Source organism: Pelodiscus sinensis, chromosome 6, assembly GCF_049634645.1.
Source record: "Pelodiscus sinensis isolate JC-2024 chromosome 6, ASM4963464v1, whole genome shotgun sequence".
NCBI classification, from domain to species: Eukaryota; Metazoa; Chordata; order Testudines; family Trionychidae; genus Pelodiscus; species Pelodiscus sinensis.
In genome coordinates this window covers 31829704-31844421 of record NC_134716.1, presented here as the reverse complement: position 1 = coordinate 31844421, position 14718 = coordinate 31829704, and the positions used below count along the sequence as shown (strand labels likewise).

The 14718-nt window shown below is 43.3% G+C and overlaps 1 protein-coding gene across 1 annotated transcript in view; it reads right to left on the bottom strand.

Moving 5' to 3' along the window:
* The window catches only part of PGM5 (phosphoglucomutase 5), a 102904-nt gene that overhangs the window by 70780 nt on the left and 17406 nt on the right, over nucleotides 1–14718 (bottom strand). The window contains exons 3-6 of the mRNA XM_075931677.1: nucleotides 14332–14478; nucleotides 12665–12790; nucleotides 10226–10416; nucleotides 8599–8753 (exon numbers count right to left, since the gene is read on the bottom strand). Of these exons, the coding sequence (XP_075787792.1) occupies nucleotides 8599–8753; nucleotides 10226–10416; nucleotides 12665–12790; nucleotides 14332–14478 (619 nt within the window). The remainder of the gene's footprint in view (nucleotides 1–8598; nucleotides 8754–10225; nucleotides 10417–12664; nucleotides 12791–14331; nucleotides 14479–14718) is intronic.

Below are 14718 nucleotides of genomic sequence, written 5' to 3'. Positions count from 1 at the left end.
TGCACAACTTAAACTACACAGGCACAATGACACACCTTCTTACCCCACTGTGATGTTGGGGATAGTAGTGCTAGGAGCATTATTCTGAATGATTAGACGGTAACTAATATAAAGGGGGAAACTTAGCCAATTCCTCAAAAGTGAATGGCATGAAAAAATAGGCTCTCAGCCTATCTTTCTTCCTTTGTCAGAAAATAATTAAACCCAAAGATCACCATAAAACAGACATTGTGACTTCAGGCTGTTTCATTCTCTTTTAATGTGTGACAGGAGACAGAAAAAAATTACGATGAAATGTAAAAGAACTCAAACTTATCTGCCTGCTTGGATTTTTATGACACTCATGTGAGTGTGCAAAGAAATTGTTAATAGTTGTCCAGAGAATTCTTGATGTATCACAGCTGCTATGAATTAATATTCAAACCAACATTACAAAGACATCAAAGCACCTCTCTTTCAAACAGGATAGGAAGTTCTGTTTCCACGTGAAATCTTATATTGAGATATGTTTCTTCAGTTCTGCCAGACTATTAAGTTTGCAAATGAAACCTAAGGAGTGTCCTTGGCTGAAAGGATATGGTCATTAATATATTTGCCTGAAAATCATCTTTAAGAAAAGGGGGAAACCCCACAAACATCTGAAATGTGCACTGCCGTGACAATGGCATGAAGAAATGTGTTCATTAGTACAAGATAGGATAAGGAAGCTGCGGACAGCCAGCCAAAAATACAGCAGGCCTACCAAGGGAAATGTCTAACTAGATGTAACACATGGCAACAAGTCATATCAAATCCTGCATCTACGGTAACAAAGAGTAGCTGGATTTTCTCCTTTTGAGACATTTAGAATGTATACATTATTCCCAATCTACCTGCATATTTAGGAAAAAAATCACTGATGAAACAACAATTGGATCTGTTGCCAGCATATTATATAACATTAAATGGCAGATAAGTACCACCAAGCAAAACCAACATGCGCCTCCGTGCTGTTCACTAGCCAGCCCTACTGTCTAAATCACCTCTAACTTTTACCTTTGCAGGTGAATCTCAGTACTGCAAAACAGGTTAAATAAATTATCATTTTTCATTCTATTTTTGTATTGTCTTTTGCTCTGGGGCAGAACTGTCTGGGCAGAGATGAGACCAGCTAAGTTGCACCTCTTGCTGTTCATAAGCCTTAATGCACACAATCAAAAGCAGCCAGTATCGCCTCAGGAACCTTGGGGCTGCATGTACCGAGGGGGAGAGTGGATTGACAGGTAACGGTGCCAATTCACTGACACGCCCAAGCTATTTCTAAATAGTGGGTAGGAACATTATGGGATTATACTAGGAGGTTTAGCTGCACCATTGCAATGGCACATCAGCACTTCCTGTCTACAGAGGCACTACAACAGTTGCACAGACACAGTGCTTAGCCTTTGCTCAGAGCAAGTGCAATCCCAATGGTAGTGTGAACTAGGAATGTAAAGGGTTAACCAGCTAACAGGTAAGCATCATTCTACATGGGTGATGCTTACCAGTTCCGATTAACTGCAGGGGCTGAAGCAGCTCCCCACCCACCACAGGGCAACCCTTGTCCATGACAGGTCCAGCCTGGCCCCGCTGCTGCAGGTAACACACTGGCTCCTTAGAGAGTCAGCTGTAAAGCCCACAGCAAATCCTTCTTGCCAGCCCAGCTCCTGGGAAAGCGGTTTTGCTGCATCTGCGAAGCTGCCTCCTCAGAAGCAGAGCCGGCAGCGCATGTAACTGGGTAACCACTGAGATTTTCAGCAATTGCACAGTTTCCTATTTAACCATTCTGCATCCCTAGTGTAAACCCCTGCGAATCACTGCAAACACTTATGCTGTAGAGCACTGCAATAGTGCTTATAAACCAACATTCCCTGACTCTTGTACTTCTACTATAACTGCTAGACTATGCTGCCTTTCATATTGACCCAACTTTCTCTTTTAATATGGGGACCACTTTTACTTATCCTGAGGTACTCATTTCAGAGAGCAATAGCACAATGTCAGAGAAATTAGATATTACAGTACACTTTGTTAGGATAAAGGTTTGGTAGCAGGGTCTACCTTCATTTTATATACAACACACACCAACCAAGAGGACAAGTGCTGCCAGAGAAATGAAGCCCAATGTCTTTGGAGTCTCAGGAGGCAGACACTGCCACAATCCTGTTGATGCTGGATCACATTAAAGCAGATGTTTCCTGTCAACTGCTACGCTTTCCCCAGAGTATATATTAGTATATTTAAACAATCACTTAAACCAAACATATGTCAAGGGCCTCTATTTAAACATCTTAACTGAATTCTCTTGTAATCTAATGTTCCATTTGTTAGAACCATATTCCTAAGCAACATTAAGTCCTCTGTATTCCTGCATCCTTTTGTTTAAGTTTAATAACGCACAGTGAAAAACTATTAATCAACACAGCCCTGCATACAGAACACATTAATATGGCTGCATCTAACTTTCTAAATCCTTTGTAATGTTTTGCATATCATGCTGGGTCTTTATTAAACAAAAGGAATAGTTCAAGGATAATTATATATGCTAAATTGTGACTGGTCTTTGTGTGGCTGCACCATAAGGACAGCTGTGATTTTGGAGAGGAACTATGGGCTCCCCACCTGGAGTTGCTGTTGGCAGGCCTGGAAAAGAACATAATTCTAAGATCTTCCTGACAGACATAATTATACTGAAGATGTGCAGCAGCAAATACACAGGTGACCCAGTTCCCACCACAAAACAGGCCCTATATGTTTAAAAAAGAAGACCTTGCAGCAAGACATTTCTAAGTAGCACAATCTTAAAATAATGCATCTCCCACAACAGACAAGAACTACACTCTTTAAAACATTAATTTTTTAAGAAAAGCAATCTCTTCTCTATTAGCATAAATATTTATGAGACAATAAAGATTAATATTAAACACTATTGATTGACTGTTCCCATGTCGAATTGCACAACTGTGATTTTTATGTTAGAGTCTTGTGACCGTACAGAGACTATATTTTGCCTTCAAAAAGGCAACGGCTTTCCCAGTTCCATGATCATGCATAGGCCACACAAGTGAATTTCTATAGTTTTTTTCTTTCAAGTTTGCCATTTAATCCACAACAATGGAAACACAAATGCTGTAAACATATAATGCTGGATTATCTACTTTCTTCCACCCATGGCTGTAACCAGAATCTGACCCACAATGAAATCTACATTAAAAAAACCACTTCCCTAAGCAACCCCCTTCTTAAAAAACAAAAACAAAAAAACACTTCAGACTTTGCACAAAGATTTCAGATACAAGTTTTCTAAAACACTGTAAAGATTTCCTCTTCTACACAACCACAGTTCTGCTGTAACTTGGGTAGTCACTTAAGCAAAGTTTCACCGTAAAACTTGGTAGCAGTGATGGCTTGGCTATTCTTTCAGGGAAGTCTTCTTTGGAAAAGGCATTTTGACATTGCTTGCCATGTTCTAATGCATGTTCTCACATTTGGAAAAAGTGATCTGCAGTATATAAAGTGCTGACTATTTACTACTAAACCTCAGTTCAACTCTGAAGTCTAGCTTGGAGACCTAAAGAAAAGGATTTAATCACACGTGCTCATTAAAGTAGCCTTTCAAAAAAAAAATCACACATATTAGTCAAGACTTGGGTATCAAGGCAATTGAACCACTGCATCTCATCAGAGCTCTAGTAAGTCCATATGAGAAATCAAGCAATTCAGATTGTCTTAAATCACAATGGAAAGTGGAAAACTAGAGCACTCCAGCTTCTAGCATTTGTAATCTTTCAATCTTTAAGGAAAACAAAAACAACTCTAAAGCAAAAGCAAACAAGCATACACACAAAATCACAAAGCACCATGTATATATGCAGTAACTAGACCTAATGTTAATAAACATTTATAGGAATAGCTGGGAAAACACATACACCCTTAATTACCTTCCATGAACATTAACCACTCTGGTTAATTTTATAAATAACCCTTAGTCCCATAGAAACAACAGTGGTTACAATTAAACAAATTAAGCAATAACTCGCTTGAGACTATATGAAAACCAAACAGGATTCGTTGTTGTTTTCACAGATACAGACCAATAAAGATACTCCTCTGAGACTGGAAACCAGCAAACTAAGTAAACAGTCAAGAACAGGGGTGGGCAACAATTTTTGTTCGGAGGCCACTCCAAGATTTTGGAAAGTGGTCAAGGGCTGTCCTGCTCTATGGAGAGGGTGTGGGACTTGGGATGGAGATTGGGTGTATAAGGTAGGAAATTGGGGTGCAGAAGAGAGAGTAGGATTAGAAAGGGAGTTTAGGTGAAGTAGGGTGTTTGTGACCTTGGGCAGGGGATTAGAGTGCAGGAGTGAATTTTGACCTGAGAGAGGGGTGTAAGCAGGGGATGCAGGGTCTGGGAGGGAATGGTGATCGGAGAGGTATACAAAGGATTTGGGTGGTGACCCAGGGCAGAGGGAGGTGGTGACCTGGGGCAGGAAATTAGGAAGTGGAAGGGGCGGGGGTGCCAGAGGCAGGGGCTAGGGTGTCAGATGCAGGTTCTAGCCAGGAGTCACTTACCGTAGGTGGCTCCTGGGCAGCAGCCTAACAGGATCTCTGAGGTAGGCTTCCTCCTGGAGTGGCCTCAGCCATATGGGGTCCCTCCATGTGTTGCTCAGGGCTGCGAATCCCAGGGCGTCAAGAGACTTTGTGTATACCCCTACTCTCCCAGGCCAATCAGGTCCTGGGGGCGGGGGAGCACGTCAAGTCTGTCGCCCCTCACCAGGGTCATGCGGTGCCTAGAGGGAACAGCAGGGGGCTCACTCTACATGCCCCTGGCAGGGGTGAGAGAGTTTGCATGGTTCCCTGCCCCCCGCTACGATGATACTCCTAAAGCCGTTTTGAACATCTGGCTGTTCCATCTATGCAACGTGTGCCACTGGTAGTGGAGGAGGGGACTTCCTAGACTACATCGCCAATCAGGGCACGAGAGGAGCACGCAAAGTCTCTCACCCCCATGCTTCTCTATGCCCAGGTGGCCGCAGGCCGGATCAAACGGTTTGGTGGGCCAGATGTGGTCTGCAGGCTGCATTGTGCCCACCCCTGGTCAAGAATCTCTGTCAACTGTTGAGGGTTCTACCCATCACATTCATAACCACTAATACATTTAGCTACTCGGGGGAAGGAAGGGCGGAAACAAATATGTTTGAAATGTGCCAGATGTCCTGAACGGTATATCCAACATGACTCGTCTCTATTTCCTTTATTGAAACCATAGTATCTCATGATAAAGACAGTTTCTATTTTAACAATGGGTATTATCGGGGACCTACATGGAGTATATGCTATGGAGCTGGAGAGGGGGACACTTGAAAACACTTCATAATTTCCTTAAAGCCTCAATATTTATACACAGTAGGGAAATCTCTGAAAAATCCATCACCATCAAGGGCATGTGAACTGTCAACTTCAAAATCTCTTGTCAGTTTCAGAAATCCCCTGAGCATTATTATCCGTGGCTTTTGGATAGCTGTTTTTCATGCTATAAATATTTCATTTTTAAAACAACAGTTTCTTGACTGGACACCATCTGGCATAGACAACAACTTATTAATCAGTCCTAGGGTAATATATGTTTGGATACCACCTGCTCAGATTTCAGTTGATAGCAATAATAAATGTTCTCTCTCAACTCACTATATACAGGTTGAACATTCTAAATCCAGCATTCTCCGGTCTGGCAACACCTGTGGTCCAGCACAATCATGGATTTTGCTGAACCAAAAAGCCCCAGTGCCCGGGAGTGCAAGCCAGTTGGGTGTTCAGCGGCAGGAGAGCCCCACCATGGGGACTGGTGAGCTCCATTCTGAGGAGTCCCAGGTGCGCACGGCACAGTAGGGCAGCCACAGAACCTCGACTTGGCGCAGCCGCAGAGACCCATCTATGGGAAGCCCCGACTTGGCGCGGTAGCAGCCAGGCAGCCATGGAGCGCTGACCCAGCGGGGCAGCCACAGAGCCCCGTCCCCTGGGAAGCTCCAGCCAGGTGGGTTAGAAGCAGGGTCACGGCAGCTGGGCAGCTCCATCCCTGGAGAGCCCCAGCCAGCTGGCAGAAGCCGGCCAGAGCCAAGCTCCAAGCCTTGTAGAAGCAGGGCTGGAGTGGAGCAAGCAGGAGGGAGGGGCAGAGTCCTGGGAGGCCGGTGGCCAGGAAACCTCCCCTGATCTGGCAAATTCCCTCATTTGGCACTGGTCAGGTCTCGAGGGTGCTGGACCAGGTTGGACTTCCCTATATATTTTGTTAAAACATTCACTTAGTACTGCATTAGACCTTCATCTTTCTCCAACTTTTATAAGTATTATAAGCAGAGATGTCAGCTTTAGTCTTAACCAATATTTATTAGAAAATGGACTAAAGTAATTATGGTCAGGAATTCCTGGTAAATGTTTGTTGATCCAGAAAGAAGTCAAATGGTTATTTCCTGTTTCCTGCCAGTCTGCTGTGCCTCAAGTTTTGAGCTGTTTTCATCCCAATGAAGGACAGGAAAACTAGACTCATTTTATCCAAACTACTTGAAAGTGAAAGCAACATTCTGAGATATATAAAGGTTTTATAACTTTTTAAATAAGTTTCATTTTTGCATACTGTTGATTTTCTTAGTTTTTTTTTTTTTTTTTTAAATGGAACCACCAAATTCTACTGTCTATTTTAGGAAATTTGTATGGCTGTCTGTCCATCTGGCAATGAATTGTTTAAGAACTCCTACTAAATGGTAAGAGCTGGAACTACCAAATTTGGTATGCTACTTCCTCTTATCATAACTAAAAGCAATGTAAAGGTTTGGTCGTGCTAGCGTAATGGGATATGCCTGACTTCTATTAATTTTCATAAAATGGAAAAGGAGGGGTCTGGAAGGAGGGCAGAATGACTACAGGGGGGAAGCAAGGGTCCAAAAATGAGGACTGGGACAGCTATAACCCCATTGGATATGCACGGGATGAGAGTGGAGAAAGGGAAAGGTATCCATTATATATTTCAGAGGGTTTCTTTGTATGCCTTGTTTGTGTGTCTGTCCCCCAACGGGGCAACATGCACCCTTCTCCCAGATGTGCCCAATGCAGCTGAAGCAGCCACGGACAGGTGCTTTTCACCTGGCCCCAAGTTGCTATGGTGAAAAGGGGCAGCGGTTGTCCACTCTTCCCGGGGCAGCCTGTATACTGAACCCCTCATCCCCCACCCCATCCCAGAGCAATGATGTAAATGAAGAAAAACAAAGCTTATTTGAGTTAAGGACCTGGGCAATGCCAAGTAAATCTTCTAGTGCCACACAAAGTTACTGGTTATCATTGTATTTCCAAAAGCTTCAGGGGGTAGCCGAGTTAGTCCGTACAGGATAAATTTAAAAAACAACAAAACATGTGCCCACGAAAGCTCATGATACCATCTACATGTTTTGTTAGTCTTTAAAGTCCTACCAGACTATCTGTTGTTTTTTAAATGTATTATATTTCCAGTCCAACCAGAAGCAGGAGGTATGAGGAATATCTGAAAGTACTCTGTTATTAAAAAATTCCCAATCCAGTCTTGCAGAGGCAAGAAATTGTGTAATTCAATTATGGGATACAAATCAGAATTTTTAGTTATTTATTCAAACCAAAACTTTTTAAAGGTCCTCAATTAGCTAATATTGACCAAAACCAGGGATGAACTGAGTGTCACTGGTCACAGGGAACATGCTTAATACAAAATAAAGTGACCACAAAACTGGTTTATCCAATTAAGAAACTGTTTACCACTAAGTTCATCCTAAAAACTTCAGTCAAAAGTTATCCAAATCAGAAGCCCTGATCATAAGATTTCACAGTTTTGTATTGCTATGAACTTGATAAAATTTATTACGGGTTGCATTCAATCTTGATTCAAACTGATGGTCTTCATTTAAGATAGTTATAGAGACAGTTAAGGAGACACCCTATACTAAAGTCTAATATATTTTGCCCAGCAAGTAGCACCTTGTGGGCAAGAGGTTCCGATTGGTATTGTGAGTCAGTATGTGGGTAGATGGGGGAAAGAACACACAAAAACTGAGAGCAGACAAGAACAGTAGAGAGGCAGAAGCTAAAAAACAAGAGACAGGCAGTAACCTATGAGCACAGAGTGAGCCTGAGAAAAGCTGAGAGAGAGTGTTTTTGGCTAAGGTTTGTTGGCCAAAGAGACTGGGGGGGGCTACATACTAAAATACTGCTCCTTCTGTTATTAGGAACTTCAGAGGGTAGCCGAGTTAGTCTATTACAAGAAAAAAACAACAAATGGTCTGGAAACAACTACATGTTTTGTTAGTCTATAAAGTGCTACCAGACCATTTGTTGTTGTTTTTTCTTTTGTTATTAGTTTGTCCCATGTGCCAGGGAAGCAGAACTTAAAACAGCATCAAAGAAAATACCAGACTCCATCAATTTTTACTTCCAACTAGACAAACCCCAGGGCTCCAAAATTTGACTAGCTGTTTGTCTTGAAAAGGGGCAAAAAATATCAAAGAATTCACAACTAATGTCAAAACCATCTTGACGAAAATAAAAAGTTTGCTTCCTTACCTGTCCAGAGCTGTGCTAGTAGGCATGCTTCTTCCAAACCCTCGAACACCCATCTGACGGAAATATGGAATGCAAGAAAGATTGGCAGCAATAATTGCCAGTGAATCAGAAGGGTTCACAAAGAAACCATTTTGACCTAGGATCATATAGCGGTCCTGAAAACCCATAAAACAGAAAAAAAGTCTCAGAGAATAATCAGGTCAAGCAATTTTATCTCTGTGATTTCTACACGCTTATCATCTCCATACCAAACTGTGTCTCCTTTCAGCCCAATAAATGAAAATCCCAAGATGCTCCCTGATTCCAGGCTCTTGCATGGTATTTTGATGGCTTGTGGCTGCAAAACTATCCTAGCATAAGATAATCTTTTTTTTTTCTGATGACATGTACTAGCCACAGACAGACAGTTAACATGTAAACTGAATATTGACAACAGTAAATGGTTTCAGAAGCTCAATAGCTTCTCTCTCATACATGCACATCACATACATCCATCTTGAGATGACACCAAAGTTATTGTTGTAATACAGTGGTCTTCAACCTTTTTAAACATGAGATCACTTTCTGAATTTAAATGCAATCCAGGATCTACCACAAACCCAAACACCCTTGCCCCGCCTCCTTCCTGCCCCATCCCCAAGCCCCCACCCTGCTCACTCCATCCTCCCTCACCTATCCTCACTCACTTTTATCAGGCTGGGGGCAGGAGTTTGGAGTGCAGAGGGGGTTCAGGACTGGGCCTGGGATTTGGAATGCAGGCTCCAGCTGGGCACCACTTACCACAGATGGCTTCTGGGTGGTGGTGCAGGGGGCTAAGGCAGGCTCACCCCTACCCTGGCCCTGCACTACTCCCAAAACCCAGCAAACGCTCTCCATCCTTGCCCCCCTCTGCTCTGTGCAGATAGGGTACAGGGTGAGAGGGAAGGGCATCGTGACATCAGCACCTCCCTTCCTCTTCTTCCAATGCCCTGCACAGCAAGCAGGAGACTCTCAGGGGTGGGGGGCAGCTCCAAGGCAGAGGGCAGGAGCAGCACAACAGTGCTTAGAGAGGCAGATGAAGTGCCGGCGCTTGATAGCCTCCAAGCCAAACCTCTCAGGATCACCTGTCAAAGGCTCCAAAATCTACCAGTGATCCTGATCTACTGGTTGGTGACCACTGCTGTAATACTTTGCTGTTTATGTTGCTGGTAGCAAGTACACAAGATTTTAAAACAAACGAAACCTGTGATTCTGTAGTGCCTGTTTTAAGTGCAGAAAAATCACTTAGCTGAGGCACAAAAGGAATCTTAGAATTTCAGCCAAAATTAACTTCAGCTGGTTACCAAGCCAATTTCCCTCATTTACACTGGCTGCATGTTTTCCCATAACTGTGAAGGCATGCTAACACTATGACAAATTCAGTCAAACATTTATACAGTCCTTAACCTAGCCTCAAAATTTGCAAGCACAATCAACTGAGGGCACAAGTAATATCATTTGGACCTATTTTGTGCGTACAGTTGCTATCGTCTCTGCCTGCAAATAACTGAATCCTCAAAAATTGGGCCGTTTATGCTTCAAAGTCTAATAGATGCACTAGCAAGAACGACACCCTTGACCCAAAACCCAGACTGGCTGAAATACTTACTCCATCAGCATCAAAAGCAGCTCCAAATCCATATTCTCCTCCTTTCATAGCCTCCAGCAGGGCAGTTGCATATGTTAAGTTTGGGTCAGGAAGCTGCCCACCAAAATCCTCCAGAGGAACACAATTTATTGCGGAATTTGCAGGAGCTCCTAACTCATCACACAGGATTCTCCTCACATAGGGTCCCATAACTGCAAAAGGAATTTGCCATCCATTTTCAATAGCACCCACACTTCAAATTCTGATGTTCACAACAGCATGGAAATCTACTAGAAGACTTAACTAGTGCACTCACATTGCACGCATATCTTTGTCATACCAACTGAAAGAAAAAACAAAAATATTTCACTGAACACTGTGTAATTCACCCTCCTCCAACCAGGGATATCAGTGAGAACTCAGAAGCAAAAGCATGGATGTCTACCATCTGAGTTAAAAGAGTAACTCTGCTAGCTGGTAATAGGAGCAGGCTCTTATCTCATATATGGGTCAACTATGTACAGTCATCATACATATTTGGGCCTTGTCTTCACTAGGAAAAAATTGTGTTAGCTAATACATAGTAACCAAGTAATAGTAAAATCTTGGACAGAACCATTGTAATTGTAACATGTATTATCAGGTCAAGGTAAATATTAAGGGAATAGACACAAATGTTTACCATGACCTGCAAACATGTATTAAAATGACAATCGCCTTGTCCACACTATTTTACCATGTGGTCACTTACCTGATTTTAAAAAAGCCATCTCTTCCTAATGTGGATTCACTTTCCTTATGTACAATTTGACCATCTATACCAGGGGTCTCCAAACTACGGCCCGCGGGCCAGATGCGGCCCGCGAGGCCCTCTCATCCGGCCCGTGGAGACTGTGACGGGGAAGAAACTCCCCGCACTAACAGCCCCTCCCCTGGAGAAGCGCCGAGCGGCGCAGCGCCGCGGAGCTGGGGTGGGGAAGAAACTCCCCACACTGACAGCCCCTCCCCCGGAGAAGCGCCGAGCGGCGCAGCGCAGCGGAGCCCAGGGGAAAGCCCACGGGGAGGGGAGCGAGGGCGCACAGCCGCAGGCGCGGCAGGCGAGGAAGGCGGCAGGACCCAGGAGGAGAAGGGGCAGGGACGCCAGGGTGAGCGGCACGCCCCGTGCGTGCCGGCTCAAAAGGGGGAGGGGCCGGAAGGACAGGGGCGGCCGGCACTCACTTTCTTTTGGGCAGGCAGCCAGGAGAGGGAAGCCGGAGGAGCCAGCGGGACGGAGGAGAGACTCTGGACCCGCGCAGCCCTTGCCCTGGGCAGCGAGACTCCCCGGCCGGGGGTGCGGGGGATCGGAGCCGCCAACGGACGGCCACACACCCTGCGGACCGACGGCCGAGCCCGGGCTCTGCGCGTCCCTCACAGCAAGAGGGGTTGGGACTTCGCGTGGACAATTGCTCCCTATTGGCCAGTGCGTTCTTATCCTATTGGCTAGCTCTCTCATGAGGTCACTAGTGGGCTGGGCTCTATTTTGGCATCCAGGAAACAATTTCACCATTCACACTAATACAGGTGTTCATGTGTAGTGTATCAATGTGTTAATAATAACTGAATAAAATAATATTAAATAAATAATTAAAAACAACATCCATGTTTTGATTGTTTTTTATTTGGACCTCAAGTGTGTAGTCGGCCCCCGAACTGCTGTTTGATAGTTAATGCGGCCCTCGGGCAGAAAAGTTTGGAGACCCCTGATCTATACCAATAACTAAAACTGTAAATATGTCATAAGTGACAGTCACATAATCCTCCATTTCTCAGCCATGGAATTTTTCTTCAAACATTTTTCTTAAGTATCATTGAATATCAATGCCAAATCTCCTACCATTAAGCCCCAGAAAATAATCTAAAATTAAAATGACACTGTTAAAAATACAAACTGCATTTATTAGCTAGTGATTGTGATGCACAGTCACTTATGAAACTGCTCTTCTTCACCATTCTCGTCTTAAAAAAAAGAACGATCTCTTAAGCACAATGCTCATTAAAGGAGTCAGATTGAACACTAGGATTTGTGTCACGCTGTCATCCTGCAGGAAAAGGTTTTTTTACTATATAGAGAGATATGCAATGATTTATAATCCACATTACAGTTTATATGCAACATATTTGTTCAGAAAATATAACAGACCGTCACTATCAAGAGATGGCATGTCCCTTTAACAAGTTCACTTTTTTAAACATGTACTGTGATATCTTTCTTCCACAAGCTGTTTGCCAAACCCTGCATTCCTTTTGCAGGGAATCTCCATCAAAACCAACAATGCAATTCCAAATAGGAATATACACGGTCAGTGAATATTAGCACTACTTCGTAATAAAATACCCTGAAATAGTTGACTGTTTTGGGCATCTTTTACCTTTTCTTTTTTTTTTTTTTTAAATAAAAACAACAGAAACTCATGGTCCTACCTCCATTCATGGCATCAATTCTTATTTTAAGCTGATTGGGTCCAGTCAGCAAGCTTCTGATCATGTTAAAGTCAAAGATAGTTCGAAGTAGATTGAGGTAGACATCCACTGAATCCACTATTTCCACTGGGGGAAACAAAACAAAAGAAGTTACTAAAGTTGACCACATAGGCAGATGGACAAATTGATCACTAACCTCTCCAAAGACACCTAAACAATCCATTGCACACTAAACAAGATCAGATCATGCAACACTTAGGAATCTTGATCCAAATTCCACTTAAGTCAATTCAAAGACTCCCATTGATTTAAGTGGGGTTTGGATCAGACCTCAAGGCCTGTGTAAATCAATAGAGTTTTGGCTGCTTAAGGATTGCAGGACCAGAGCGTATTTGAGGTTTGTATTACTGTAAATGTATTTCAATAAAATATAATACACAGAAACCTGCAGCCCACCTATAACTTTCCCACAACCCACTGGGAAATGCTGCTGCATGTGACACACCTAGACCCACCTAGGGAATGAGACGTATTTAACACATCAGGCAGAGCTGTACAGGTATCCCATATATAAGCCAAATGTCTCATTCCTTCACAACTTAAAAGAACAGTTTAACAACATGACAGTCTACCCAACTTGGCCATTGGGACTATTCTCACGCTTAAAGTTAAGTATGTGCTGAATCAATGCCTTAGATATTAATTCAGACTGATCCAGTGTGGTGCTTAACCACCTCCATACTTGGAATCTGAGAGGGGAGGGCATTTTACAGTTCCTTCTTTTCAGAGGAGAAGTGCAGTCCAACAACCCTCTAGCTGAGGCTATAAGAATATTTCTACAGTACCTAGGAATAAGGATGTAAGAGAGCCTAGGCTTATCAGGTAGTTGAGTCAACTATTCACATTCCCCTCCCTGGCCCCCACTGCCTCTGTATCAGAGGCAGCAAGGAAGGAAAGCAGGAGCCATTCCTAGGAGGGGGCAGCCAGCTTAAAAACCGGTTCCCCCCAACACCACCTCTGTGGTGCCGCCTGCCCCTCTCCTCACTGCTGCCTCTATCAGAGGCAGCAGCAGGGAAGAGAGGGGGCTGCTGCCACAAATCAATGGCTGTCTGCAGCCCCTGTCTGTGTGAGCTAGGACTGAGCTGGGCTGCTTGCCCACCTGCCTCTTACTACATTTTAAATGCAGAGCTGCAGCAGGGTTTCATCCCAGACCTGGCGTGAGCTGGGACTGAGCTGGATGCCTATCAACTAATCAAGTAATCGATAAAAATTCTATCAACTACTGAATTAGTTAAATACCAGCTTCTTAACATTCCTACCTTGAAATTGCTGAACTGGGGCTTATCTAGCAAAGTGCTTTATGCACGTGTTTGACTCTAACAGAATTAAGGCTCACAGTTGAATTTAAGCATGTGTCTCCCTGTTTTGATGGGCTTGGGCTTTAATACACAAACACTTGGATTCAGTTTCCCCATCTGTAAAAGAGAGAGATGGTTTACTTACCTAGTCTGCAGGGTGTTGTGATGAACAATGCTTTTATGAAATTGTAAAAAAATAGTCTAATAATCGGTTTCAATACTTATATTATTTTCATTCTGTGGCAACTCTATTTATAAACAGAATGTATGGATTTAACATACAAAGTAGATAAAAACACAGATTGGTACCTCGGAAAGGTTTGAATTTGTTCTCCAGATCAAATTCTTGTCTTCCAAGCCGAGATAAGTCAACTATGAGATCAGGACAAATGGCATATTCCTCAAGGGTTTTGCTGATCTGATAAATTTTGTCTGAAACAGCATCTGGGGCAGGTCCTGGAAGACAAACATTAGAGAGTTTTTTTCTGACAATGGCTCACTTTTCAAAAACAAAAAGAATCTTCTCTATTATAACTTACTGTAAACACCTCTGGTGTGCTCAAAATAAACAAGCCCAGAAAAAATGGCTGGAGATTCTTTTCATAGATTTTTTTTCCCACTTAAAGCAAACACACAGAGTTTAACATGTTTCTGTAAGATAGGGCCCGGCTTGCCTGGGTCTGGCCCCTGAGGCTC